This window comes from Anarrhichthys ocellatus, unplaced genomic scaffold, assembly GCF_004355925.1.
Source record: "Anarrhichthys ocellatus isolate YVR2014 unplaced genomic scaffold, GSC_Weel_1.0 scaffold13, whole genome shotgun sequence".
NCBI lineage: Eukaryota > Metazoa > Chordata > Actinopteri > Perciformes > Anarhichadidae > Anarrhichthys > Anarrhichthys ocellatus.
This window is the reverse complement of record NW_022280043.1, coordinates 3,727,397-3,753,625: the sequence shown is the minus strand read 5'-3', so window position 1 is coordinate 3,753,625 and position 26,229 is coordinate 3,727,397. Positions and strand designations below refer to the sequence as shown.

The 26,229-nt window shown below is 39.9% G+C and overlaps 3 protein-coding genes and 1 pseudogene across 4 annotated transcripts; 1 reads left to right on the top strand and 3 right to left on the bottom strand.

Annotated features, from left to right (window-relative positions):
• Positions 1–242: 242 nt before the first annotated feature.
• LOC116386800 (26S proteasome non-ATPase regulatory subunit 4-like) lies at positions 243–4,595 on the bottom strand. The gene is made up of 10 exons (XM_031853325.1): positions 4,511–4,595; positions 3,460–3,600; positions 3,261–3,375; positions 2,894–2,980; positions 2,424–2,492; positions 2,109–2,324; positions 1,782–1,887; positions 1,513–1,650; positions 806–843; positions 243–712 (listed from the first exon to the last, which is right to left on the bottom strand). The coding sequence occupies exons 1-10, from the start codon at positions 4,534–4,536 to the stop codon at positions 542–544; spliced, it is 1,107 nt and encodes a 368-aa protein (XP_031709185.1). The 5' UTR covers positions 4,537–4,595; the 3' UTR covers positions 243–541.
• Positions 4,575–5,526, top strand: LOC116386658 (serum amyloid P-component-like; annotated as a pseudogene).
• Positions 5,527–5,680: 154 nt separating this feature from the next.
• On the bottom strand, positions 5,681–16,520 carry pip5k1ab (phosphatidylinositol-4-phosphate 5-kinase, type I, alpha, b). Its single transcript, XM_031853423.1, has 16 exons — positions 16,445–16,520; positions 13,468–13,502; positions 13,089–13,181; positions 12,753–12,883; positions 12,535–12,652; positions 11,619–11,771; positions 11,163–11,462; positions 10,499–10,734; positions 10,313–10,396; positions 10,136–10,184; positions 9,696–9,780; positions 9,412–9,582; positions 9,183–9,315; positions 9,033–9,086; positions 8,830–8,929; positions 5,681–8,712 (listed from the first exon to the last, which is right to left on the bottom strand). Exons 1-16 carry the CDS (start codon positions 16,488–16,490, stop codon positions 8,710–8,712), a joined length of 1,791 nt encoding a protein of 596 aa, XP_031709283.1. The 5' UTR covers positions 16,491–16,520; the 3' UTR covers positions 5,681–8,709.
• Positions 16,521–17,340: 820 nt separating this feature from the next.
• ecm1b (extracellular matrix protein 1b) lies at positions 17,341–24,270 on the bottom strand. Of its 2 annotated transcripts, XM_031853320.1 has the most exons (12): positions 24,044–24,270; positions 23,250–23,300; positions 22,758–22,826; positions 22,613–22,672; positions 21,980–22,048; positions 21,813–21,872; positions 21,155–21,435; positions 20,081–20,286; positions 18,783–19,071; positions 18,494–18,693; positions 18,139–18,226; positions 17,341–17,967 (listed from the first exon to the last, which is right to left on the bottom strand). In XM_031853320.1, the coding sequence occupies exons 1-12, from the start codon at positions 24,111–24,113 to the stop codon at positions 17,785–17,787; spliced, it is 1,626 nt and encodes a 541-aa protein (XP_031709180.1). In that variant the 5' UTR covers positions 24,114–24,270; the 3' UTR covers positions 17,341–17,784. The 2 variants fall into 2 exon arrangements, with proteins under 2 accessions (XP_031709180.1, XP_031709181.1); XM_031853321.1 differs by lacking the exon at positions 24,044–24,270 and having other exon boundaries at positions 22,789–22,826; positions 23,250–23,301.
• Positions 24,271–26,229: the final 1,959 nt, after the last annotated feature.

Sequence of the window (26,229 nt, the reverse complement as noted above, 5' to 3'; positions counted from 1 at the left end):
TTTGTGGTCTCACATACTATGGTAACACGACTGCAGATTATTATTAAATAATTCTGCAAGAAAAACATTAAAAACACAATAAAACTGTATTCATCTGCTTTTTAAGTTACATACTAAATATAAGTTATACACTGATACTTCTCATTCGAAGTACCTGTGATGTTTGTAAATATTAATGCAACATCCATTGAAATTAAATTGATAAGTAGGTGTACAAATTAAACTGTAAATAAATTTCAAGTACCACCTTGTATTATGTAAATTTATTGAGGACATCTGCCTTCTTACTGAGTAGCTATATTACAAAAGATTCAAAAGAAAGCATTTCTGCTTGACACAAAAAATGAAATCAGAATAGGCCTTTAACCTTAAGTTGAAAAAAAGCAAACATTGTTTCCAGTTTACACAGCCTGCACACAGCCACATAAACAAAATGGTACCTGTACGGAGGAGGGTAATAATGTAACTGTGAATAACACATGCGGTGCAATTCTCTGGTCTTTTTTTATTCATATCATATATTAAGTTCTTCTTTAGGTGTTCATTTATTTTTCTCCTCGTCCTTCTTGTTGTCGGGTTTAGAGCCTGTCTGGGAAGCCAGGGAGCCCATGGCGCTACGGATGGCCTCGTTGTTTGGGTCGACTCCGGGAAGGTTTTCCAGGACGCTCTGAAGAAACTCTGGATCCTGCATAACATCATAGTCCTCTTCATCCTGGACAAAGAAAATTCCATATTGTAAAGATTACCACGCACATTTCAATCTGGTGAAAAAGACAAATGAGAACTAATAAAGGCTTGTGCGTACCTTAGCCTTGCTGGTGTCAGCTCCTGTGTCCATGTCCTCTGCAAGAAAAATGGAACAGAAATGTTGTTCGATTAGGAAAAATGGGGTTTATGGACAACTGTGGTCATTTTTAACCTGGATTGATGATGTGCAAAATAATTATTGCCAAAGGTATTGCATCCGTGTCTTATCTTAAGTAACGAGAGCAATACCATGCTTGTACTCTCATGCTGCATTTAGTTTGAATAGAGAACTTTGTAAATATGGACCTTAAACTGTAACAAACTGCTCTTGCCAACTGTTAAGTCATTAATCACACGTAAGATATGTGGGAATGTTTTCCAATACAATTTATCATGCCAGGTGTAGTAGAGTAATAAATTGTATTCGAGTGCCAGTACAAACAAGCCAATAACCCTTACAGTAGCATCTCCAGGTAATCATTAACCAAATTAGCAGTTAGATATATACACTTCTACAATCAATCATACCCTTTGTAATAAAAGGTTGACATTCCATGGCTTATTTTAGATTCTGATACAAATAGTACAAGTAAAACACATAAAGGACACCCACCAACTACAAAAAAAAAACGTTCTGCTTCCTCTAACATGCCGTGAACATGATTTTATAATGTTGATGTGATGCATACTGAATCTCAGCTTGTATTAAAGGTTATCAATTCTCCTAGTAAGGGAAATTCAGAAAAGTCAAAATCCGTGTTTAACCTGCTCCTTCTCCCTGCATGGACATCTGCAAAGCATAGGCAATCTGTTCATCCTCAGTCATGCGGCTGAAGTCTGGTAGAGCAGGTGTGGATGACTCTGTTTGGGGAACGGACATCTTCAACAGGGCATCATCAGACTCTGCAACAGAAAGAGAGAAAACACACTATGTGAACTCACTGAAAATGGGAGCAATATATCCTCTACTGAAAGAAGATGGGCAGAAATTGGCATCTATGATGGCAAATCAAGTTGTTGGACATTTTTCTCACCATCTGCAGCAGGAGAGGCAATACCAGCTTCAGTAGATGTGACAGCGGCTCTGCGAGCTTCATCCTCCTGTCGTTGTCTCTGCTCCTCCATAGACACTCTCAGAGCCTAGAGAGAAGAGAGGAAGAAATCAGCAGGTAGCATAATGCCACACACATACACTGAAGACGACAGATTAAAAATGTGGTGTAGAAGGTAGTGGGGGAAAAAAACAGCAGTTTGGACGAATAATCCAGAAGATTTTAGAGTCAAAAGACAAGAGAAGTTGTAAGTTCAATAAACTACACAAACAGTGACCCATTTTTACCCACTTTCCCCTGCTCTCTTACCAAGGCAAGCTCTGGGTCTGCACTGGGATCCACTCCAAACTCAAAGTCACCAGCACCCAGGCCCAACACTGCACCTCCCTCTCCAGCCAGGATGGGTGAGGACAGCAGGGCATCAGCCAGACTGGGGCCTGGAGGAACAGTGACCAGGTGGGAGCCTGCTCCCTCTTTGCCATTCAGTGTGTTGATGAAGACCGTCAGCTTCTCTGTGTTCATCTCCTGCAGGGGTGAGAAAGAACGAGGGTCAGCACATGGACCAGACAACAGCGTAAGAAATACATTAAGAACATTAGATATTCAAGATGAGTGGGAAAATACCTCCTCTCCAAAGTTAATGATATCCACATTGACCTTTTCCTTCTTTAGACGCTTTGCCATTTTGACGAGCTACAAGAAAACAAAAATACTTCAGTGACACATACATATTGTATCAGAAGGCTGTAATGGGAAAAAAAAAATACTAACTCAGCTAGAACACAACACATTTAACTACACAGCTGCCCATTTCAATAATAATGTAGTTTACATTAATGACTTAGTCAGTCATTTCTTTAGATAAGCCAAGTGTGAATAATTATGTGTTAATATCAATTTGGTGCATACAGGTAGCCGTGTTTAAAGTTCACTCCGTAAGAGTGCGATGAGCAGCATGCTTTTCCAAGATGTCGACCATCCCGTCCAAAGACAATCTCAATTGTCTGATATTGTTGAAAGTATCGTCCCTGGTTATAAATAACAAAATCCCAAATACATAAACACACGTTGACTTATTTCAGAACGTAGCTCACTTCTTTTTCGTTGTCCTCCACTGGGCTGCCAACAAACGCAATAATGCGCATCTTGTGGTTTTTGCCCTGTCTGTGCTTCAGTGCCAACTACAGAGAGAAACACAGCAAATTGGAAAAAATAAACTTTATGAACTGAAAAAAAAGGTTTTCTGTGACAAATAGGACGATGGATCTTTTCACCACAGACATTCTGGCATGTAAAGTACAGGTGTAATTAATAACATTTAGATGAGGCAGTTCTTTCACCGACACAATAAGTCCCATTGTTCCATAATTTGACTTTCCATATCTCTCCCAGCTCCGCTATTGGTTTTCCTGCAGGAGGAGCGGGAGAAGACTCACTTTGTAATGAAAGTCACGAACTCACGTGTGCAACCCTGATGCCGGTACAGAAGCAGATATTTCCAATAGGCTGCACAGCATGCAGCTTGGACAGTATCCTGCCCGTGTCTGGAGTCAGTGTGGTCAGCACCTCACAGTTGCTGCACAGGGAGACACAACACTTGTGTTATTTTATCTAAATATTTTAGATGTCAGCACTCTCAGTCAAACACATTGCCTCTTACTTTGCCATGGTGATGAGGCCCACGTTGTTTTCGGGGTTGGTGCGGGTCTTGGAGTGACAGACCATATTAACTGCGTCCTGCTGAGCCTGCAGCCGGGTGGGCAGAAAGTCTCCATTGCGCATGTACTCACTATTGTCCACACTAAGAACAAAAAATAGTGTCAAGAATATAAACAATGTAAAGTACACTGATTGGACTAATATTAGTTATAACCAACATGCATCTCTAATAGGTACTCTGTATAACACGTGAAGGGGTGGACACTGAAACAATCAGTTCATTAATCAATTCAATGATGGAAATTACTGCAAACAGTTTTCATAAGTGATTCCAGCTTCTCAAAAGTGAGGATTTGCTGCTTTACGTTGTATATTTTAGAGAAACACGTTGCTTTGGGAAAATGTCATAAGCATTTTAAACTTCTTTCTGACATTTAATAGACAAAATGATTAAACTGTCAACATATTTCACATGACAATCATTGTTGTAGCCCCAGTGAACACAATAACCTGATCTCATACAATGTAACTTTGAGTCCTGCAGTACTGCTACCTGTGAAAAAACATATTGTTTAACAAAACAGGTTTCTTAATGTGTGTTCTCTCCCTGAATGTACCCAGAACTGAGAGACAGTGTCTATTTGTGATAGCTGACTATTGTTTGCTAGCTAATGCTAACGCCTTAAACAAGAGAGATTTCATCTCAACTTGAGGCTCAATCTGAACTTAACAGCTAAATTCTCTTAAACGTAAAAGAGCAACTTCACATAGGCTAGCGTTAGTAATCATATAACTTGTTAAAGTGCATAACGTGACTAAACAGCCCTTTGTTAGCCGTGTGGAGGAAGCTCCTCCTGGCTAACGTTAGCTAGGTGATGGAGTGACTCAGGGAATAGCTTGAGCATCTTAACAGACAAAACTAAATAAACATACGAATGCTTCAGCCAAACGACGTAAAACAGACGAATATTTATTTTTATCAAACAACAGCTCATTTTGAATAAAGTTACGCTTCTCCATTTATAACTTTAACCATATTTCTTATTCCTTACCAGACCATAGTACTTTCAAGCACCATCTTGATGTCCGTGGTTTACAACGTCATCGTGAGGGTTTATGGGTAATGGTGTTTTCTTTGTTTTTCTAAAAGAAAAAAAGAAAAACACCGTGTATTTCATACAATGTTAAATCTTAGGATGATCAACTATTTAAAAAAAGTTGGATACAATAAGCTCTAAAAGTTTGCTCTAATGCTCAAATATAATGACACAGTAGCAGTTAAATCACATCTCTTCAATACTTATGTTTGTCTCAATCACAGAACATTTTAGTTCATGTAGTCAGTATTCTTGCTCACTCTCCACCGCTGAAATAATTTCTTGGTTAGCTTTTCTACCCTTGCAGATTTATCAATCAAAGTCTTTGTCTTCCCCAAGCAGACCGATATAGATCATATGAATCTCAAAACCAAATTCAGCTCTGTGACCCGCTGTCTCTGGTGACTGATTTTGTCATAAGAAAGCTTCTATATTCATTTTAATGTTTGAAGAATTGTTTTCCCCAGATCTCACCAGGAGCAACGGGCTCTTCTCTTTGTCTACTCCCACGCACAGCAATGACTTTGTGCTCTATAAGATCAACTCAGAGAATGTCATAAGAATGCATGCTCTGCAAGGGGTACAGACGTCCTGATGCTGCCATTTGCTCCAAACACCTGGCACTCTTTGTGCACCACCTGGCGCTCTGACAATATGTTGGCTCAGCTGTGGGTGGACCATCAAGAGATTCATCCAATCTGGGCCCATTACAGGAGCACCCATCACCATCCTGGGCCAAGAGCAGGAGTCCTTTGGCGGGGGTTTGGATGAGAATCAATCATTCATCGATACGATTGCTAAGGTCCACATGTAGGACTAAGTCATCCCCACCGCTGATATCAAACGCTATATCGATGACATGTACTTCACTCCAGGCAATGTGTTCAAATGAAGAGCTCTGGAGTATGAAATGAAGGCAGGTTTTGGTGGATGGGGAGTCTGAATTTATGTATCTGAGCGTAAGACATTGAATTAATGAGACAAAACGCAAATCAAACACATTATACTCTCTCAAGATGATTAAAGTCTCTTCAGATACTTAAAGGACGGTAGTCCTTTTAGTAAACATGCACTATTATTCACAAACCCGTAGCTGGATAACACATTCAAAAATGGACCAAAACAGAGATTTAGAAAATATGTTTAATCCTTTAAAATCAAACATGAAAACATCACCACCACATAACTGAAACATGGCAGGAGGGACAGGCAGCACATATTGCATGAGAAGGCATTTCCGTGACTCCTATGTACATATACACATTTTATACACAGTAAAAATATAGTAATTGAAGCATTATAGGACAACCAGCAATGTTGGCTTGTAAGCCTTGAGAAACATTCATGTAGAAAAAGTTTGGGAGATTAAGAACCCAGAATCATGGTGGAGCGAATATATCCATATTACAATCTGAACCTTCAAATATAAAAAGTGAAATTGTCAATAGTCTCCCTTCATAGGCAATACACGCTATAAAGTTTCAGACATTCTGTCAGTATACAGTAAAGTTACAATCATCTAAAAGGTACATAATATAACTTTTATCATTCCAGCCTGCAGCAATCATATTAATAAATATACTTCTTAGAACTGAACTGTGGCAGAGTTTGTGGTTTGTATATATATTGCATTACTTCAAATATCTTGTAGTGTCCGCACTGACTGCACCGCCCTCTAAGCACCGTAGGATGTTTCTATTGTGCCATGGTGAAGTACACAACAACTGCGACAGAACTGGTCTGCATCCGGCAATTACTTAGTACCACCCATCAAACAAAAGAAAACTACATAAAACCTCAAAAACAAGGGGACACAAAACATAATCTGGATTTTTCTAATGACAACAAATTTCCTGGAGTTTTTTTCTTTGGTGGCCGTTTGACTCTCAACCAACTAAATACAACTTTAAATTGACCTGTTTGAAATAATCAACATATTACACTTCAGCATATTATCAGAAACAACACATTTCAAGTACATGATCCTAATTACACAAAGGGAAACCACAACTGTAGTCAATTTAAACTGAATTTCACAGGAATGTGGAGTTAAATCTTGAAACGTCTCAGGCCAAAAAGTAAACGGATTCTTCTATAAAGAAACAATAAATTGATGTCAGATACAGCTTATCAGACGAGAAATGATGTAGCAAAAACAGACAAACATCCAGTTTAAAAATAAATCCTTAAAAACACAGGTCAACCCAGTGTTATTACCATGTACAACGTATCAGTCCAAGCAGGTATCAAGGAGTGTCTGATTTAATTTTCATGTCAACTGCACTGGATCCTGAACAATCACAGGAACTCCCCACTCTCTTCTTTGGTGCCACGACTGGCTTATGATACAAAAGACTCAGTCCTAAATCCTCAACTTAACACGAGTAGTTTTTCCTTTCTTCTATATTCACAACTCACATTTCCCCTTCTCCCTCTCTGCTGCATAGACCAAATGTGCCTCCAACACATAAATAGTAATACCTTAAATGAGATGATGTCTAAGATCTCGAGTGTTGCTACAGTCACTTTGTAGTGATTTGAATTTCTGTATTAGAAATACCTTGTGGGGTAAAAAACTTTCTGCAGCTTGTTTAGTGCCTTAAATAACCACATCATAAACACAAACAACATTTTGTGAAAACAAAGCACAATTGTTATGAACAGCCAAGTAAAAGCTGAGAGACTACATACAAAAAAAAAGTACAAATATTAGTTATACACATGGTTATTAATTGGTCCAAGAGCAGATGTGGGCGGGAAGTCACTTCTGTAACCAGCAGAAATGACTAATGAAGAGATAAGACATCCTTACTGTCCGACATCCGGAGAGTTAACAGGATTATCTGAGCTGATGAAACACAGCGACTGAGCACTCGGCATACACATAACCAAAATGTGTTGTATTCAAATCTGAAATTCTTTTTAGACCCTGACTGTTGGTCCAGACATACAAATGGCAGTTTGACCACTTCAGCTGTAGTGATAAGGCAGGTTTCTCTGTGTGACCACAACACTAACCTATACAAAATGTCAGTTATACGTCACATGTTAGGGAAGGGACAAAAATGTAAAAGGCACGGACATGACAGACGAATGACAGTAGCTGGAAAGTGTTAATATTCTACGAGCTTAATACCATGACTTCATTTAACAGCATCTACTGGCCGGCAATGCTGCCGACAGCTCTTCTCTCTGTATACATTTATAGCACATATGGTCACATCAGAGGGGGAGATTTTCCAGGTTGTATAAATGTGGTCTGCTATGTTAATAAGACACATTCTATATAAGAAAAACATTGTAGTGTACATTCAGCAGTGGCAAGATCCAGCTGGATCTTTTGCAGCACCACTGTGGCTTCCAGCAGAATAACTTAGAACATGAAACAAAATGGCCGTATAGGTCTGGTTGAACCCATTCCTCCGCTGTTTTCAAAATCAAATTCCAAACAAATACTGTTCATCCACAATCAGTAAGAAGAAATGCATACACGATTGCAGAGTCAACAGCAGCAAGTGTTGATTTGAACGAGGACCGCTCAGAGCGCCCCTGCTCATGAGTGACGAGGGGGGAAATGGAAGTGCGGTGACGGGAACACTTCAGCGTGAACCCACTTAGACTCCGCATGAACACAGAGGCAAATATTCACTCCTACAAATGCAGGCAATCCCCTTTATGTGCTCTTCAGGGGGTGCGTTCCCGCTGAAACGCCGTCTGTGTGGTTTCCCAATCGCTTCATGCAGCGAAACACAATGACGTCTCTTTGTGGATAACTTGACTGCCTTCACCATCCACTGGGGAATGGGGCTTGGGCTTTTAACAATATACAACTAATTATTTTGTGTATTATGTCATTGAAGCATCCTTCATTTTGTGAACGTGAAGTAAAATGTTTTTTTGAGATAAGAGAAGAGCTGCAAATTCAGGGCCATTAGTCTTTTCTTTCCGTCCAGGTGTATATAAAGACAGTTGGGCTTCGGGATGTCGATGGCTGGGAAAGCAAAAGCCTTCCGCATATCATCTTCTTCTTGATCTTCCCCTCGACTATTTAGCAATGGGGGGTCCGTGGTGGATGGGTGACTTTCACTCTCTTTACCCTTACTTCCGCCCACCTCGGCTCGTCCAGAAACGTCTCGTCTTCAAATATCTATTTTTTACTGTGAAGATGAAACGAACGTCAATACCAGGAAATGTACAACTAATACTTCCCAATTTAAAATAAGGTCAGAAATAATCGGCATTATCCTATGTAAGGTTTAAACGTTTAGACTTACAAAACTGATGTTGGTCTCAGGGATGATGTCAGAGAGTGAAATTGCATCTTCGTTTCCAGACAGGTTGCCCGAATTATCGACCGCCCCTTCTGCCTCCAGACTGGAACAGAGAAAAGGGAATTCATGCAAAAATAACACAAGCAAGAAAAGAATATATATATTTTTCAGTCTGTAATTTTATGACCCATCATTGCCTTCTGTACCTTTGATGGTCAAGCTCTGTGTTTGCCGATTTGTGCACCTCCACCCCTACAGACCTACGGGAAAATAGTCAGAGCAAAGACACTTAAAACAGAGCGTGAAAGTAAGGTGGAAGAAAACAGTCACGCATTATTAACTTGGTGATGCTTTACCGTAGGGGAGGAGAGGTGGAGGCGACTCCTGTGCTGCCTAGTGACGAGGTGGACAGGTTGGCCTCATAGTCAGAAGGGTTTTCTCCCAGCGGAGGGGTCCTCGGAACAAGATCTGGTCTGCCCAACTGCACACCTGAGAACAAAGTACCATTCAGAAACCAAATGTCAACACCAGTATCTCCAATCTGAGCACAAATGTGACAACAATAGATCTACTTGATGTTCTCACCACTGTCTGCCTCTGAATCTGTGCTTTTAAAGTGGCTGTGGTAGACTAGTTTGCCGTCAACAGCTGACTGTCCTGTTGAGTGGGAGAGCGGGGTGGGAGCTCCCAGGGTGGGGGCCCTCCTAAGACCTCCCTGACCTCCGCCACGACTCTTCTTAGATGGAGATGGTTTTACTACGGAAGATGGAGGACAATGATCAATACGGGCACCTAGAGTTTTCACCCCTGGGATTTCTATCCAGGCAATTAACTCCGGTGCGTTTGAAAATACACATATGCATACTTACATGGAATTTTCTTGAACGCCGTGTTGCACATGAATTGCTGGAAACGATCTGCATAGAAGCCAGGTCTGTGAACTGAAACTGTGTCCTAAAGTGGTAAAACAGAAACGAAGCCATGAGATCGTCAAGTCTAAATGCACGCAAAAGCAAACAGCAGTATCTACTACTTCATTTTATGTTTGTTAACAATTACCGATAAGTCTGATAAGAAAAAGGCCTTTTATCAGTCACTTAGCAAAATGATTTTTCTGTCAATCGACAAATCAATTAATTGACTAACCGTTCCAGTTCTGCATTGTTTACTGCAATTATAGCCATGAGTGATATATATATATATATATATATATATATATATAGTACATTCTGTTTGTCATTCTGCTCAGTTTCTCTGCTTAACAACACTTTGTTTAGCTTTATAGAACATTTAGTGTGTAGGTGCTTACCCCATCATGGACCAAGGCCTTCCAGGAGTGCTCCAACTTCTTAATAAACCTAAATAATAAGACACGATTAAACTAATTACTGGAAGTTACATAAATGGGTGATGTAGGTGGGAAGCTTGTCAGGGAATTAAGACCAAATGTTGAAACAGGGAACTGATTCGGCTGCTGTGAACAAACCTGTAGGACTGGAGAATGTCAATGATGCCGATGTAGATCAGCAGCCTCTCTCCTTTAGTATTACGGGATGGAATACCGCCCATGCTGAAAGGAGAAGGCCAGAGAAAAACCAGCGGATCGTTTAATTGTCATGTCCCAGTCACAAATGACAACACACGACAGACAAACACGAGTTGAAAGACTCACTGATCTTCTGAATCCAAAGCTCCCTTCCCTCGAGCCTCCCCCTGAATGGACTCCATGGCTGTACAGTACAGACTTTTCTGAATTTGTGGCCGGCGCTGATCTGGGGTCACTGCTCCCTCCGACCCCCCACTGTCACCCGAGTTTCCGCCGCTACGTTCTCGCTCTCGACTGGCTTGGTCCATGTTGTGGATGCTCATCAACAGACTGTAATCCATGATCTTGAAACTCTGCAAGAGCTACATAAGACATAGAAATACAATAAATGCACTTGCACAGTTGTAGAGACACAATGGAAATAAAAACTACACAGAGCGTACATGGTAATTGAGATACCAGAGAAGATAATAAATGTGTGGTGAGAAGTCCATTTATACCACAGTAGCGTAAATTGAAGTGGGTTGAAAAAGCATAGTAACAGTGACCACAAAGACAGATTAGCCTCTAATGGAAAGAGATATTTTAAAATTCTAAGCAGCCTCTGTTACATAAGTTGTTTGGCGTGTGAAGGCACAATGATAATGTATTCTGCTGGTGTACAATCTGAGCTTGTTTAGGACTTTTACACTTGCGCGTATTGTAACGATGCATGTCCTGTAATCCCCTGTGGGCTGAGAGTTTTGAATAACAATCACATCAATGAGAAACAAGTGTCTCTGTGACTCACCAAACAGTCCCTCTGAATCGTCTTGCACAGGGCATTGTAGTTGTCTGCTTCCAGCAGCAGACCGTCAGGCAAGTCCTGGATAAAGTCCAGGTCTTTGTGAATGGGAACAGCCTTTTCCCTCTCCTTAAGGGAAGCTCGTCTCTTATAGGTGGAGCCCTTCAGGTCGTATTTGAGGTGCATGGGGATGTTCCGAGGCAGAAGATTGTTCATCACTACGATGCGGATATTCTTGCCTCCTGCCTGAACGCAATACAGTCCGTAAAACTTGGGCAGCAGGGTGCGCTTGTTTTGGTTTATGTTCTGGAAGGGAGTAGGAATATGGAAACAGATATATGACACACTTCAATTTAAAATAAATGATTAGTAGACTCACTCTCATAATAACTACAGTTGATGCAATAAAATTCACTCATATTGAACATGCATGATGATTACACTCGCACACTCAAGGCTCACCATGAAGTATCCCGGCAGGAGTTTCTGGAGGAACTCTGCCTCTTTGTGTTGAACAGTCTTGATGATGAACTCGTCATCACTGGAGACATAGAAGAGGGACCCGCTGGCTCCGGGGTTAGACAACTCGATCAGTGGCTCGTTACACAGAGAATACTTCAAGAAGAAGCGGAGTCTGCATTAGTATTCAATTGAAACAAAGCAAATATATTGGCATATCCAGAGCTCTAATTTAACTAAACCAGTGGTTCTTAACGGGAAGTAGAGTATTTTTTTAATTGACTGTTTAAAATACTTTTAATGGTACTACCTATAGGCCACTTCTTATTAACAACGACAGACTTCTGACAGAGACTCTTGATTGCTTAAGTTACTTTGTTGGCATAGTTAGACCACGGAGAAATTGAGTGATTTCTAATCAGTGGGAGTGTGAAATTCTGATATTACAAAACAGCCAGCTTTGAAAGAATCAAAAGGAAAAACCCAAAAGCAGGAAATATGACAAAAAAGTATTTTGATTAAGGCTGTACTCAGACCTGTGATGGCAGGGATCCATCACTGTGTCAACAATTTGTGGTCATGTGTTGCCGCTGATTTGTAAACAAGACACAAATGATCGCAGATAGGGGCGTGAAGATTAACTGATACGGCTTTGGAAAATCGACACAAGAGTCTTAGGTACGGCTAAATGGATACAAAACTCTGAATCCTTGAGAGGGAAAGATGTACACGCCTAATTGCAGGCATTACTAGATTGGCAAAACTGGGAGCCTCACAATTTAGGTGACAGTGTTCATCCTCAGAAGGGGGCACAGGTTTAAACCTCTGAACTAAACCATTCTACAAAAGAAAGACTAAAACAGTGATTAAAGGCATCACATAGTTAACATGGCAGTGTGTGTTTGGTGTAAGTACTGACCAGGTAGTCATCTGGCCGAATGCCAAAGAGCTCTCTGAAGTAACGAAAGGCAATAGGAGCGTAGGTCTTAAAGCGAAAGTCACTGTAGTGGTGAGCAGGAGTCAGGTTACTGCCTTCACTGAAAACACACGAGAAAGAGACCCAAAGGCAATAAAACTACATGAAATCAAAAAACACAAATTCATAATGTTTTTTCGACTACAACTTCAGTTCCCAACCTGGGGAAGAAGATGCTTTCGACCACCACGAAGTCCTGCATGAGAACGTCCCTCTCCGCCTTTTGGCTTAAGCTGCCAACTGTGTGAGTGATGCCCAACTGGATGGCACCTTTTAGGGCCGATGACGTGGTCTAGAGGGGTCAGAGAGGAAAAGACAGTAAGCGCTGGAACACACTAGATTTTACCTTGCTGTTTCTTTCACTATCTAGTGAGAGGAATCCCCCAAACTAATTTTAGACTATGCACACCAAACCTTTACACTTTTCATCAATGCTGCTTAGTGCTGTGGGTGTCAAAAAAGCACTGGTGTCACCACAACCCCCACCCTGTTCTAACCTTTTTATAGGTGGTCTCTCCTGTGGTGGTCTCAACCCCCCGGTGTCCGATGGTCTTCTTCATACTCTGAGTTGTGCCTGAAGAACCCGGCAGCTGAGGAGACGGACGGAGAGAAAAAATGTAAATATGGCGTCTGGCGTGTGTGTTTGTGAACACAGAAGAGCAAGCTGTATGTAAACACCTTCACATGACAACCATATCCTGAGACATTGCTGAACTCTCAACTTGTGTGGAGGAAGTAGGGAGCGAAACCAATGTCAGTTGGCCTGGCTCCATTTATGTGTGACTGATACCATTGTGTCTACTGCAATTAAATAAGTACCAAAGAAATTGACGTTAATTTGTAATCTTTTATTGACAACATTTCTGACTTCCTTACCTCTGAAGGGGCCATTCTTCGGATGCCACTGGTCCCTTAAGACAGAAAAACAAGTTAAAGTGGGATTCACAATGTGAGAAAGACACTGAATCTCGAGAACCGAAAAAGGAAAAACACTAAAGCCTTAAGGAACGGCTAGTTCTCTTGTTCAGACTTAACTTGGTGAGGCCTGAATGTCAACCCATGCAGTCAGTGTAAATTTGATGCTTGCAATTATTTGAAAATACATTACGTTCACAGCTATTGAAATGGAAGAATTTGTTAATGACTGTTTAAGAAACCCTGTGCTGGTTAATTAGCAGGGCTATTTCCAGTACTGGCTGATGACTCTGAGCTAAGACCTAAATATGGCCACAGTAACTTGCCCGACTGCTGCCCTCGATACACCAGCTCTACGTGAACTGGAACTACTTCTCCCCTGAGCTGGCTGCTCCAGATTCATCTGGTCCCTGAAGAAGATGCGTGTCTTCACTCACAACCTCCTTCTGCAAAACTACAACGTATAGCTCTGTTTGTAGCATCTCACAGTAACTTTGCATTCTTTGCAATGCATCATCCTGGGCAGGCATGATAACAACCACACCACACAGTAGTTTTGTAAGAAACGCACACACTCAACATGATTCCCCTTATATAAACTTGCTGTTTAAACTCGCCCACTCTGCAAACACCTCTAGCCTGTAACCAATGGCAACATGTACTTCAATGCTGCAGTGTCATAGGTCAATATACACAAAAAAAAAAAAAGGATGTTGGGAAGATTACACACCTGCAATAACAATCCCGTGTGTGGAAATTAAGCTACGCCCAGCAAATTAATTTCCAGAATGAGTGGACACTTCCCAAGAAAAGTGGGCGTGTTAATAATAAGACAGACTCACTGAATGCCATGCATGTCTTCTCAGTTAACACACGGCAATCCTCAAACAATGAGCATCATTCTGTCCACGTTCCCTCTCTCATTATGTAAAACATCACACTATATCATTACTACTCATGCAGTTTCTGCTTACTCGCAAAGGAACACTTGCACAGACCCATGCGAGTACCTCGCTGAAACGCTCTCCTCCAGAACTGAGTCCTAATATCTGTGGAGTAGGAAACGGTCAGCCTCAACGGCTTAATCTAGTAAACAAGCAACACTGAACACGCTTACTGACGGTGTACGGGTACGAGAAAATGTATTTCATGTAGAGCTGAAAAGATCCATCAATTCAAGGAAAATTATACAAATAATTTTTGTAATTTTTAGTCTGCTCAAGCTTCATAAATATGAGAATTCATATCTTTGGGTTTTGGACTGATGGTCCAAAAACAAAATGATGCCTTGGGCTATCTTTTACTATTTTCTGCCATCTTATTAAAGACAAAACAGTTAATTGATTGATAAAGGAAATAATTAGCAGATTAACCAATAATGAGAATAATCATCAGCCGCATTACTCATTTCATCACATTGACTTTTTTTTCAAGAGCCAAAGTTGAACTAAACAACCACACACAACCACACACACACACACACACACAACCACACACACACACACACACACACACACACACACACTGTGCAGCAGATTCTGGGTAGGAATTACCCAACACAACCCAATTACGTTAAGAATGACTTTAGCTCATCAGCCTTACAACAATAGGCAAACCATCTGTTCCTCTCTGTATACTAAACAACTCCCTGCCAGCCCCATTCACTTGTAGCCTGCAGCCTACACAAGGCAATAATATGGGACACTTGCACTCTCCTAACATCATTCACTGCCTATGAAGACTCCATAAATATACTGGTTCTTGCCCCGATGAGAAAACAAGGCCAATACGGGCTAGTATTCCGGATACCACATTATGTTACTGTCACTCAACTCTCTGTGTGTGTGTGTGTGTGTATTTGACAGATCGCTGTATCTTGTATATGTACACTCTCAGGCTCTCAGCCATGTGAGAGACACTATTTTTAATTCACTGATTCAGACTGGGTGGTTACCAAAGGCAGAGCAACTCCTCTATACACAGAGAAGCTCATAAGTGGCACACAATTTAATGGATTAGCAGGATGCAATCTCCCCATTAGCTGTCCTGTCTACAATATAAGACAAATCTGAAAGCATCACCATCACCCATCTGTGTGGGCACTGAAAACTGAGACAGACCAGTTCATGAGGGACTCACCATACAGAGATCTGATCTGAGATTAGAGATCCTAGATCAGCTGGATAAGGATAGCAGAATGGTTTAAGCCTGTTTATTAACTAGATAATGATGACAAGCATGTGTAATTGGTTTTAAGAATGTAGGAAATCAATAAGATCAATATTTGCTTTGATATCAAATCACCTCGACTGTGAAACTTTGGAAAGTAAACTAACTGACATGGTGCTTGTGCTGGAGGTACAAAATGGAAAATGGATTTGTCTGCTGGCTTTACCACAAACCTGGACAGACAGAGGAAGAGGAGGGGTATAAGGACGACTAGGGGATAACAGCTAGTTTCCATAGATGTAAAGACCCATTTCAAACAGCAGCCACTTAGCGCGCCCCATATTTAGGAAACAACGGACCGTTATCTATTAGAGCTCATATCCTCCTCCTCCGGCTAACTCATTAGCATAGAAACTACAACAAAATTGCCGGCTTGCCAACGTGGTCCGTGGAATTATTTCTTTACTAAGTTATTCATCCCAATATATAATTTGATGTAAATACTGGCGGCTAGCTAACTAAAGTGATTAATACCAACACCAACTAAGGTTCATCAACAAGGCAGCTAAACAAGCTAAACCAGCTAGCCATCGCCTGATTCATTTGTTAGGTTTGAAAGCCTCGATGCTAATTAGCTAACTGGCTAACCGGGGGACATGAAAAAGCCAGTCACCGAGTCAAGACGTTATCATCGCGACAAAATGTCACATAGTTATATTTGTACGTTCGTTGTAAGACAACAAAGGAGGAAGATTTATCATTTAGATACCTGTCGGGGCTGTTGATCCACAGTCTGCTGCTTCAGCAGTCGCCATTACGATTTGACTGTTCTCATCCCAGACAGTTGAGTTCTGATGCTCGTCCCGCAGCCGCACGACAGCGCCCCCAGTGGGCGCACGTGGAACAGTTTCAGTTTCAGTTTTACTGTAATACTACAAATAATCATTTATTTACACCAAACTTTTTAAGTATAGAATAACAGGCGATCTTATTCCAGTAGTTTTGAATATTTAATTTACAATGTGATATGTTTTAACTATTTAATTAATAATCTTACCAAAGAAGCTGGACTATATTTTCAAATGTGTTTATTCGGTGTTATGTTTCAGTTTTATCCATAATACCTTGTTTGATTTACATTATGTATAGTTTATATCTTTATATTTTTAGTCTGTCTTTACATGTCATTGTCCTAAGCTGGATTGAATCTGTGTTACCTGTATGTTGTTTATGTGAAATATCATCAAACCAAATCATTAATAGTTTTATAGTTTTCATCTAATGTCACTAGGCAGATGTTAAAAATCATGAGTTGCAATGTTAAGAACACAATATTAAAACATATAGTATAAATAACAATTAGAAAATGTACATATAACACAAAGATAAGCTAAATCATGACTTGTTATTTGTGGAAATTTGTCCAAGTGATATTTTGACTTCTGTTAAACTGCAACATCTTTCAAATGTCCACCAAATAAACGCCCTTTCATTACATTCATTTCATTGACTTATTTGTGTTCAACCCATTAACATTTGCTTCCCAAAAATTTGTCATCAACTTTTTAACATGTCAACTCATTGTAGCCTACCAGGCACACTAGTGCACGCTTAAACGAACAACACAAGTCTTGCATGTAAGAAGACAGTAAACCACACGGCAGGTACATTTAAAACCATTTTTATTAGAACTTTTGTAGATATGACCACCAAAAAACCATACGAAGAAGAGAACTGATCTTGCAGCTTCAACTGAATCAATAAAATGCATTCATACTCAAATATATAATGAGCAGCCTATAACAAATAATGGTAAAGTGACACAGACAACAGTCTGTTTTCCAAACTAAGCATTTAGCTATATTTTTGTTTCACTATAAATCTATTCTTGTGATAACAATGCTTCTAATGTGATCTCAGATGTAAAAAAAAAAAAAGAAGCAAATAACATTGGCAGTCAGAAGCCTATAAAGCTAGAATTTTGACCACATTTTCTTACAGACTTCTAATTGTTCCTGTTCAGTGATCTGAGGTCAACTATGCTGCTAGCTTGCCGTTGCCTTGAAATGCCCAGTGCCAGTAGGGTCAGCAGCAAAAGGTCATAAGTGTTTAGGAGAGAGGGCACCTCTTCTTCTTCTTCTTTTGGGGTGAGACGGTGGTTGCTTTGGAGATGGCATCCATGATCATTTTGGAGAAACACTGTGCAGACTCTTGTGAAGATCTGCGGCAACAGCGATGGATAGCTAAAAGAGAAGCCTTCCTTGAGTAACACACCCGTGCTATTTCCTCAAGCTGATTTCATGGAGAAAGAACAAGATGACAAACAAATGAGTAATAGCATTAGAAAATCTGAATATTGGGTTTCATTTTCAAATATTCCATTTGAAATTTTCCCAGCCCAAACTTTGTCTTCTGATTTGTCCACCTAGATTTTTGTACAGACTCTCTTCCTTTTTAACTCACCTCCTGCTCAAAACAAGCAGTCTTGGATTCTTCAGAGAGGGGGCAGCATTGGTTCACAAAGCGCTTGAGAGGAAAATCAACAGGGAACCTAAAGCACATTGACATCGTTACTGTTTCTAACTTTACATTGTGCACAGATTGTGACCATGTGTTAAGATCCATGACAACGCTCATAACACAGAGAACGTTGTGAATAAGTGGCGACAGCACATTTCATAAGAGATATTCAATTGTTTTCTTTGACAGAAAAAAAGAAGGAAAAGAGAAAAGAGAAACTGTACCAAACAAAAAAAGAACATAAAAGAGGAAGAGAATGAAGGAAAAACACAGACAGATGTCGGAAGTTGGGTCTTACTTCTTCTTGACAATCTTGTGAGTGTCACAGATGTTGTGAAGTGAGAGCTCTTCAGTGGCAGAGGTCATGTTATAATGTGGGTCAGGAGAAGCATCTTGGAAACAGTTGTAACGATCAATTGACAAATCGCCCAAACAACAGAGGAAATCGACCTGTCCACCGTTCTTGGCAACGCAATACTTGTTCAGCTCTTCACGCCACTAAAATACAAAAGGACAAAGGACATGGGAAGACAACAACAATGACTAAATTAAGCAAAATATGTAAGTATGTAGGTTTTTATCCTTACCTTCTGATCAGCACAGTTGAGCACACCCTGCTTCTTTTTGCAGCAGTTTTTGAATCCCTTTTCTATACGATTAATGGTCTTTGCCTGACGAGCCAGCCATTCGTACCCGACACCTGTCAGGCAATTTATTTTATAGAGGGGGCGCTGTTTCCGGTCGCGACACAGTGTCTCAATTGTGTCAGCGGTGGGTCGTCCAGGAGGAAAGCTCATGTTAACTTTCTGGGGAGCAGATGGTTTCTTCTCTATCTTTCTTCTGTTTCCTCTGACCCCCTGCGAAGTCATCACTGTCCTGTAAAGTATGAGGCATAAGGTCAGAGTCAAACCTGACCTGCTTCAGCCTCTAGGATGCATTTACTGTAGCACAAAGGAATTGTGCTTTGCAATGTGATGTGCTCTATGCTTTGATTCATTAAAGGATAGGTTGGCCTTACATTTGCCTTATTGTCATCAAATCCCATGAAAAGACCCAAACCAATGTCTTAGGTTGCATTCATCTGAATAGGACCACTACACTGATGCAGCTGGCTCAATGCAGACGGTTCCAGCAAAAACAAAATTATACATATTTTGTGTTGTGGTGTCTGATAAGCCTTCAAACTTATGGATCAGTCAACTGGACCTCCTGGGTCACATTTCATTGTCTCGCTGGTAACTGAAGAACCACAATATTTTCAGATTTCCAAACCCTATCTCTTTCAGACCCGTTTCCACTGAAGATGTAACTCACAAAAATATATATTGTTAAAAGAAGGCATGGTAATAGAAGCTGGGCACAGCAGGTTTTAGCAAATGTTATTCAAAGAAGGGTATATTGTGCATTTGTTTGGTACTATTTTCAGCAGTGGATTTATACACATTTGGTGCTCTAGTGATTATTTACAGCTCCAGGACAATGTATGTGGAATTGACTCAAAATAAACTAATGTCAATGGTCATTGTAATGAAGGAAAATGTCGCCCAGTAAAATAGTGTGGCCCATTAACACTTTTAATAGTTTCCGGGGGAAAAAAAGTGTCAAAATGTTTGTCTTTCTATCGGATTTATTGACCATAAGAAAAGTATACAATTTTCCAGGGCATAGTCTTCAAGGCATTAACAGATGTTAAAGCAACTTATTAAAAGCTGGAACTAATTTTGTCCTCTGAATAAGAGCATAAATGTTAAGTTCCATTTGGAAACTGTCAGGTGGAAATGTAGAAATATCATAGAAACTTTGTGATGCTACTTAACCAACACTAGATTGTCAATATCAACATTTTTATTGGTGCTCATTTGACATCTTTCCATGCATAGACTACCTCTGGCAAGTGTTAGGGTCAAAGCTGAAGTTGTCCTTAGAGGGAAGCGGTGGTACCGGTAGCTCCTCTGTTGCCTCGTAGTTTGGGTTTGGCGCGTCGTTTTGGAAACAGTTCAGCATGTCGTTGCCCCTCAGTTTGCAGCAGTGATAAACACGATGCTTTATTGATATGTCGCCTTCACAGAAGGATTGGACTGACAGCTCCCACTGAAGTTGGCACAAAACAATAACACAGATACAGGGTGTATGCATTAAATCCTTTGATACTGATATGAAGTCTGCATGCCTGAGGCTGCATGTTGAGTGATTTGCCACCTGCAATTATGTAGATTATTTTAAGACACACTGAACCAAATCTGGAAAACAAACAGTGTAAGAGGGAGGTAAGATAAGATAATGCTTAAAATCTGAAGAATTTGAGACAGGTTGCCTTCAGTCAGCTCCACTGGTGCTCATACCAAGGCCTGTCTGATATGTCACGCTGCATATAATGAACTTACATTACATTACAGTCATTTAGCAGACGCTTTTATCCAAAGCGACTTACAATTCAGATTCTATCACATTTCTACACCGTAGGCACAGCTACGGGAGCAATTTTGAGGTTAAGTGTCTTGCTCAAGGACACATCGACATGCGACTAGCAGAGCCAGAGCCGGGGATCGAACCGCCGACCCTCTGATTGAAGGTCTGCTACATTACAGCGTGAGGAATTAAGTTATTATGAATGTCAAGTTACAAAAGTTTGCAATAATATAACATCTATGATAGCCTTCCTCCACATGAGGTGGATAACATTAAATATATCTTGATATTTAGCATTAAATCATTTTGGTTTGGGATCAAATTTTATCTCCACAGTGCATACTCTCACTGTGTCTCTCATCATGCTTCTTTAGAAAGTAATTATGTTGAGACTAATGAGAAGAGGCTGCAATAACATAATCAACAAAGTGGAATGAACCAAGAAGAGCAGAAATAGAGGCAGAAGATACACGATGTCATATCACCATTTTGTATTTATACAGAGTAAGAAAGTGCTGAATCGGCTATAGGAGCTGTTGTGAAAACTTACTGCCTGTGTGGCGCAACACAGCGTCACTTCCCTCTCCCACGTCTGGTTCCCTTTGCAGCATGTGCGAAACCAGGACTCGGCCATATTGACAGCACTGGCCTTCTCCTTCTGCTGGCTAAAGCCAGAAACAGGAAAGTAAGACTTTGGGTAGGTGGGACGATGTTCTCCATTGAGACAGATGGCTTGGAGATTGTCGGAGGTCGGTCGCCCGAGGGGGAACTGAACTGGGTAGTTCAAAATGGGAGGACCACCAAAGGAACGAGGCACAAAACTCGGACGACCTTAGACGAAAAGACAGGAATCATACTGTTATTTGGTACTATTACAACAGTAGTACAGATGAAGTTAATGAAAACTCTAAAGAAAGAGAGGAACATATATGAACGTCCTCTAGGTGTCAAGACTCCCGGTCTATAGATTATATTACTAAACAGTACTTTTCAAGTGTTTTCTTTATATAATTGCTGCTTTATTTTACAGGATTCAGGGGAGTAAGACAGAAAAGAGGAAGCAGATAGATAGATAGATAGATAGATAGATGGATGGATGTATAGATGTATAGATGAAAAGATGTATAGATAGATGGATGGATGGATGGATGGATGGATGTATAGATGTGTAGATAGATAGATAGATAGATAAATAGATAGATGCTTACCTCTGTCATTCGTGCTTTCAAACTGTTCTGGTGGGGACATCATTACCAGCTCTGGTAAGGCTATGAAAAAAGAGAAAACATTATGTGACAAATGTTTCATGTGGACATGCAGCTCCGTCGTTTTGTCAAAACAAGAAGAAGAAAATAAGTAAGAACATTAACAGTACCCTTTGGATCAAGAATGTATGCCAAGTCCACCTCTTTCTGCAACATGTAGGAATCTGGGTGTTCCATCTCTGAAAGACACAGGTTTTTAAAACAATGATTTACAAAAAAAGTTATTCAAAGAAGGGTATATTGTGCATTTGTTTGGTACTATTTTCAGCAGTGGATTTATACACATTTGGTGCTATAGTGATTATTTACAGCTCCAGGACAATGTGTGTGGAATTGACTCAAAATAAACTAATGTCAATGGTTATTGTAAGGAAGGAAAATATCGCCCAGTAAAATAGTGTGGCCCATTAACACTTTTAATAGTTTCTGGACAAAAATGTGTCCAAATGTTTGTCTTTCTATGGGATTTATTGACCATAAGAAAAGTATATCATTTTGCATATTCTTCAAGGCATTAGCAGGTGTTAAAGCAACTTATTAAAAGCTGAAATTGATTTTGTCCTCTGAATAAGAGCATAAATGTTAAGTTCCATTTGGCAACTGTTGGAAATGTAGATGTGTTTTCTTTATATAATTGCTGCTTTATTTTACAGGATTTAGGGGAGTAAGACAGAAAAGAGGAAGCAGATAGATAGATCGATAGATTAATTGATATATAGATAGATAGAAAAATAGATGCTTACTTCTGTCATTCGTGCTTTCAAACTGTTCTGGTGGGGACCTCATTACTAGCTCTGGGAACGCTGTGAAAAAAGCGAAAACAATACGTGACAAATGTTCGTTTTGTCAAAACAAGAACATGAAAATAAGTAAGAACATTAACAGTACCCTTTGAATCAAAAATATCTGCCAAGTCCACCTCTTTCTGCAACATGGAGGAATCTGGTTGTTCCATCTCTGAAAGACACAGGTTTTTAAAACAATGATTTACAAAAAAGCATTTTTTTGTGTGTCTACAGGCACCAGAGACAGAAATACTTGCGTTGTATTGAACCTGACCTCAGGTACATCAACCATAGTCATGCATAACCTACAATCTTATCCTAACCTTAAGGGAATCTCTAGTGATTTAGTATGTCACTCAAGCGCCACAGAAGACATTAAACAGATATTTAAAAAAGCGAAGTATTCCTCGTGACAAGTAACTGGAACTTCATGCGTAAAATGAGTGGAGAGCTCCTTAAACCTCAATCTCAAACTGAAGTCCTAACCCTTAAAATAGCGTCTTGAAGTAGAGAGAAGGGTCAAATGCCACTCTGAACATCTGAAATTCTAATTGGTCCTTGCAGAGATACTGCACTAGCATGTGAACACACGCACCTTGCATGATTTTGTCAAAGGTGACCTCACGCTGCTCCCAGTCGTGCTCATCTGGAAAATTGTACACACAAAGAGAGAAAGGCAGAAAGCCAGACAAAGTTATACAAGTCTTAAAGCACTAATTCGATTGAGAGACAGCCAGTGGTGAAATAAGTATTCCTTTACTTAAGTAACAGCAGCAATATTACAGAGTATAAACACACTCCATTATAAGTAAAAGTCCTACATATAAAATATTGTATTATCAGAAAAATGTACTCACAGTATTAAAAGTAAGTAAGTACACATTATACTGTCAGTGTTGCATCATTGAATATTACACCCTATATTTGTTTCACAATATTACTTTTAATGATATTAATGTTGCTGGTTGGGGTGGAGCTAATTTGTAATACATCATATTCTATTACCTCATATGCAAAATCATAATCTGCAAAGTAGATGCAACTATGAAATAAACGGAGCAATAAGTAGGCCTATTTGCTTTTGAAATGTAGTGAAGTAGAAATAACATAACATACAAATATTCAAGTTAAGCATTAGTAGGCTACCTGAAAGTTGTACTTCGGTAATCAATTAGTTAGATTTCATCACTGGAGACATAAGAACAGTCATGCTCGGTAAAGGTATATAAAAGTCTTTTAAAGTCAGTTTGCTATGGGATTAATGGCAGGAGGGTCCACAGGCGAAATAAACGCACTTAGTCTGACGCGAACAAAAATGGAGTCAGCCAAGAAGCAAACACAACAATTTCTGACAACAACAAAAAGAAGTGTGGAAATAACAGTACGAACCATTGGATGCTGAGCTCAGTAAAATCAAGACAAACGCGGTGGACCAGACTAGAGCCCCAGACGACCCCATTATAAACTTGGTAGTGTCGGTCCTGAGCTGTTCGTCCTGCTATTGCTTCTGACTGTCCTGGCACAGTGAACAGAGGCCGCCCAGGAAAACACGCTCGGCGGGGCTGCGCTCAGACGGGCCCGGTAATTGGTCCAACGGAGGCTGCTGTGCTGTCCGTCTGTGAATGCGAAACCCCGCATAAACAGATTTTATGGTTGTTGTGGGGTTTCAGGGGGGATGAGGCGGAGAGAGGAAAAGAGGGAGTGGAGGAAGTTTTTTCAACATGACTCATAGGTGATCTGTTCAAATGCTGATATGTGGGAAAGATGAATTCATCTGTAGTGAAAGGTCGTCGAGCCTGAGCGCATGTGTGAACACGAATCTCATTTCAATCTTTTTTATTCAGACTGTAAAGCAATTGTCTCTGCACTCATTGCTCTGCCATTAAGCCCAATTATCATCGATTGGAAAAGTAATCATTTGACTAATCACGATTATGTCACGTGGGATTGAAAGTGAGTTATTGTCATTATTATTATTAGTAGTAGTAGTATTATAAATATTTCTTATAAGATAGTTTACAGTCCTCTACAAACAGGTTGTATTAAGTAAGTGAGCAATATCCAAGCTAGAAAATAAACAGATATACATGTCTATTAACAATCTAATTTTATTCCAAGTGTTGGAATTCCCCTTTAACAAAGATATGCTATTTTATTCTGCCCTATACTCACCAAGGTTGTAAATGCATTTTTAAAGGATCAAACAAAGGAAACTGTTACTATTTACCATGAATCATATGTTTACTTGGCCTTAAAACCATGACATATGGATGTGGACATGCATGTGGATAAAGGTTCCTATATGTCAAAATAACTGATTGATTACAGTTTTACCAAACTCTTTCACAGTTTGAGATCTGAAAGGGAATACTTCAGCGATTTTGTATTGCAATTCCATGGGCTGTGAATATTTAAAAAATAATTATTTTGAATTATTTTAATCAAAGCAGCAGAGCCTGATAAACCCTGTCAAGTATAGGTCAATAAAAGACAGGATTCAACATTTGTCATATTGCAACACAGTATTGCATTTGACCCTCCCTTCCTGGTAAATGCTCATGTCTTTCAAACTGCACACATGTTTGTGACACAGGATTTTTGCTAAAGAAATTGTAGTCCTCCCATCTGAACAGGTTTTGTTTTTTCAGACTTAAGACTTTAAACTGGATGTGTAAAATTAGAGGAGTGCTCTTTAAAATAGTAGAACCTTTTTTGATAACTAGGATTTCGTAAAACATTGAAAAATGTATCAATATAAAGATAATGCTGTTTTATTACCTCGATCTGAATTTTGTCCGTGTTGGTGAGTAAATGTTTGCTTGTCAAGAGAGAGAGATATGAAAGTCCTTAAATTCCTTGTTATCTCACACTGGGTTTGACCCAGGGTTATTGTGACCTCACAGATTTCAGTCTAAACAGTAACCTCTTCACTATCCCTCCCACCATGTTCTCGTGAAAAAAAAGAAGACACAAAAGCCAAATCAGAACAGAGAAGAACTCCCTGTGTAGCTGTGAACTGTAATGTAGAGTTTCCACAGTTTTTTTCTCTATAGGCCACAGTTTAAACTGGAAAGATTATCCTGCCTTTGCTGCTCTCCCCACAGCTCTTTCATTTCCCATCATAAACAGTAGACATTAAGATCAAAGTTTACAGTTGGTGGTGGTGAGTCCGGAAACCGTACAGAAGTGTTTGTCCTGGGTAAAAATTCCCCCGAGAGGTCGGAGAGCAAACAAAAAGCAGACTCTCATACTCACACTGCAAAGAGAGTTTTGTGTTTTGCCTTGAAAGCATTGAGAGAAATGAATGCAACAAAATTAGCTTCCTTTAAGGCTGCTGAAAACTGGCTTTACGTGTCAATATACAGTATGTGCGTGAGTTGACAGTTCAGTGTCTGGCTGTTTACCTTCACTTTCAGGAGTAAAAATCTTATCAGGTCTTGTTTATTCATATTGCTTATTTAGATTTAATGTCTCTATGGACTAAACAGATCGTGAGAAGCAAAAGTATCTTAGAAAAAAAACAAAACACAGCAGATGAAATTGAAGTGGTATTACTGTGGGTGAAATAGCTGCCA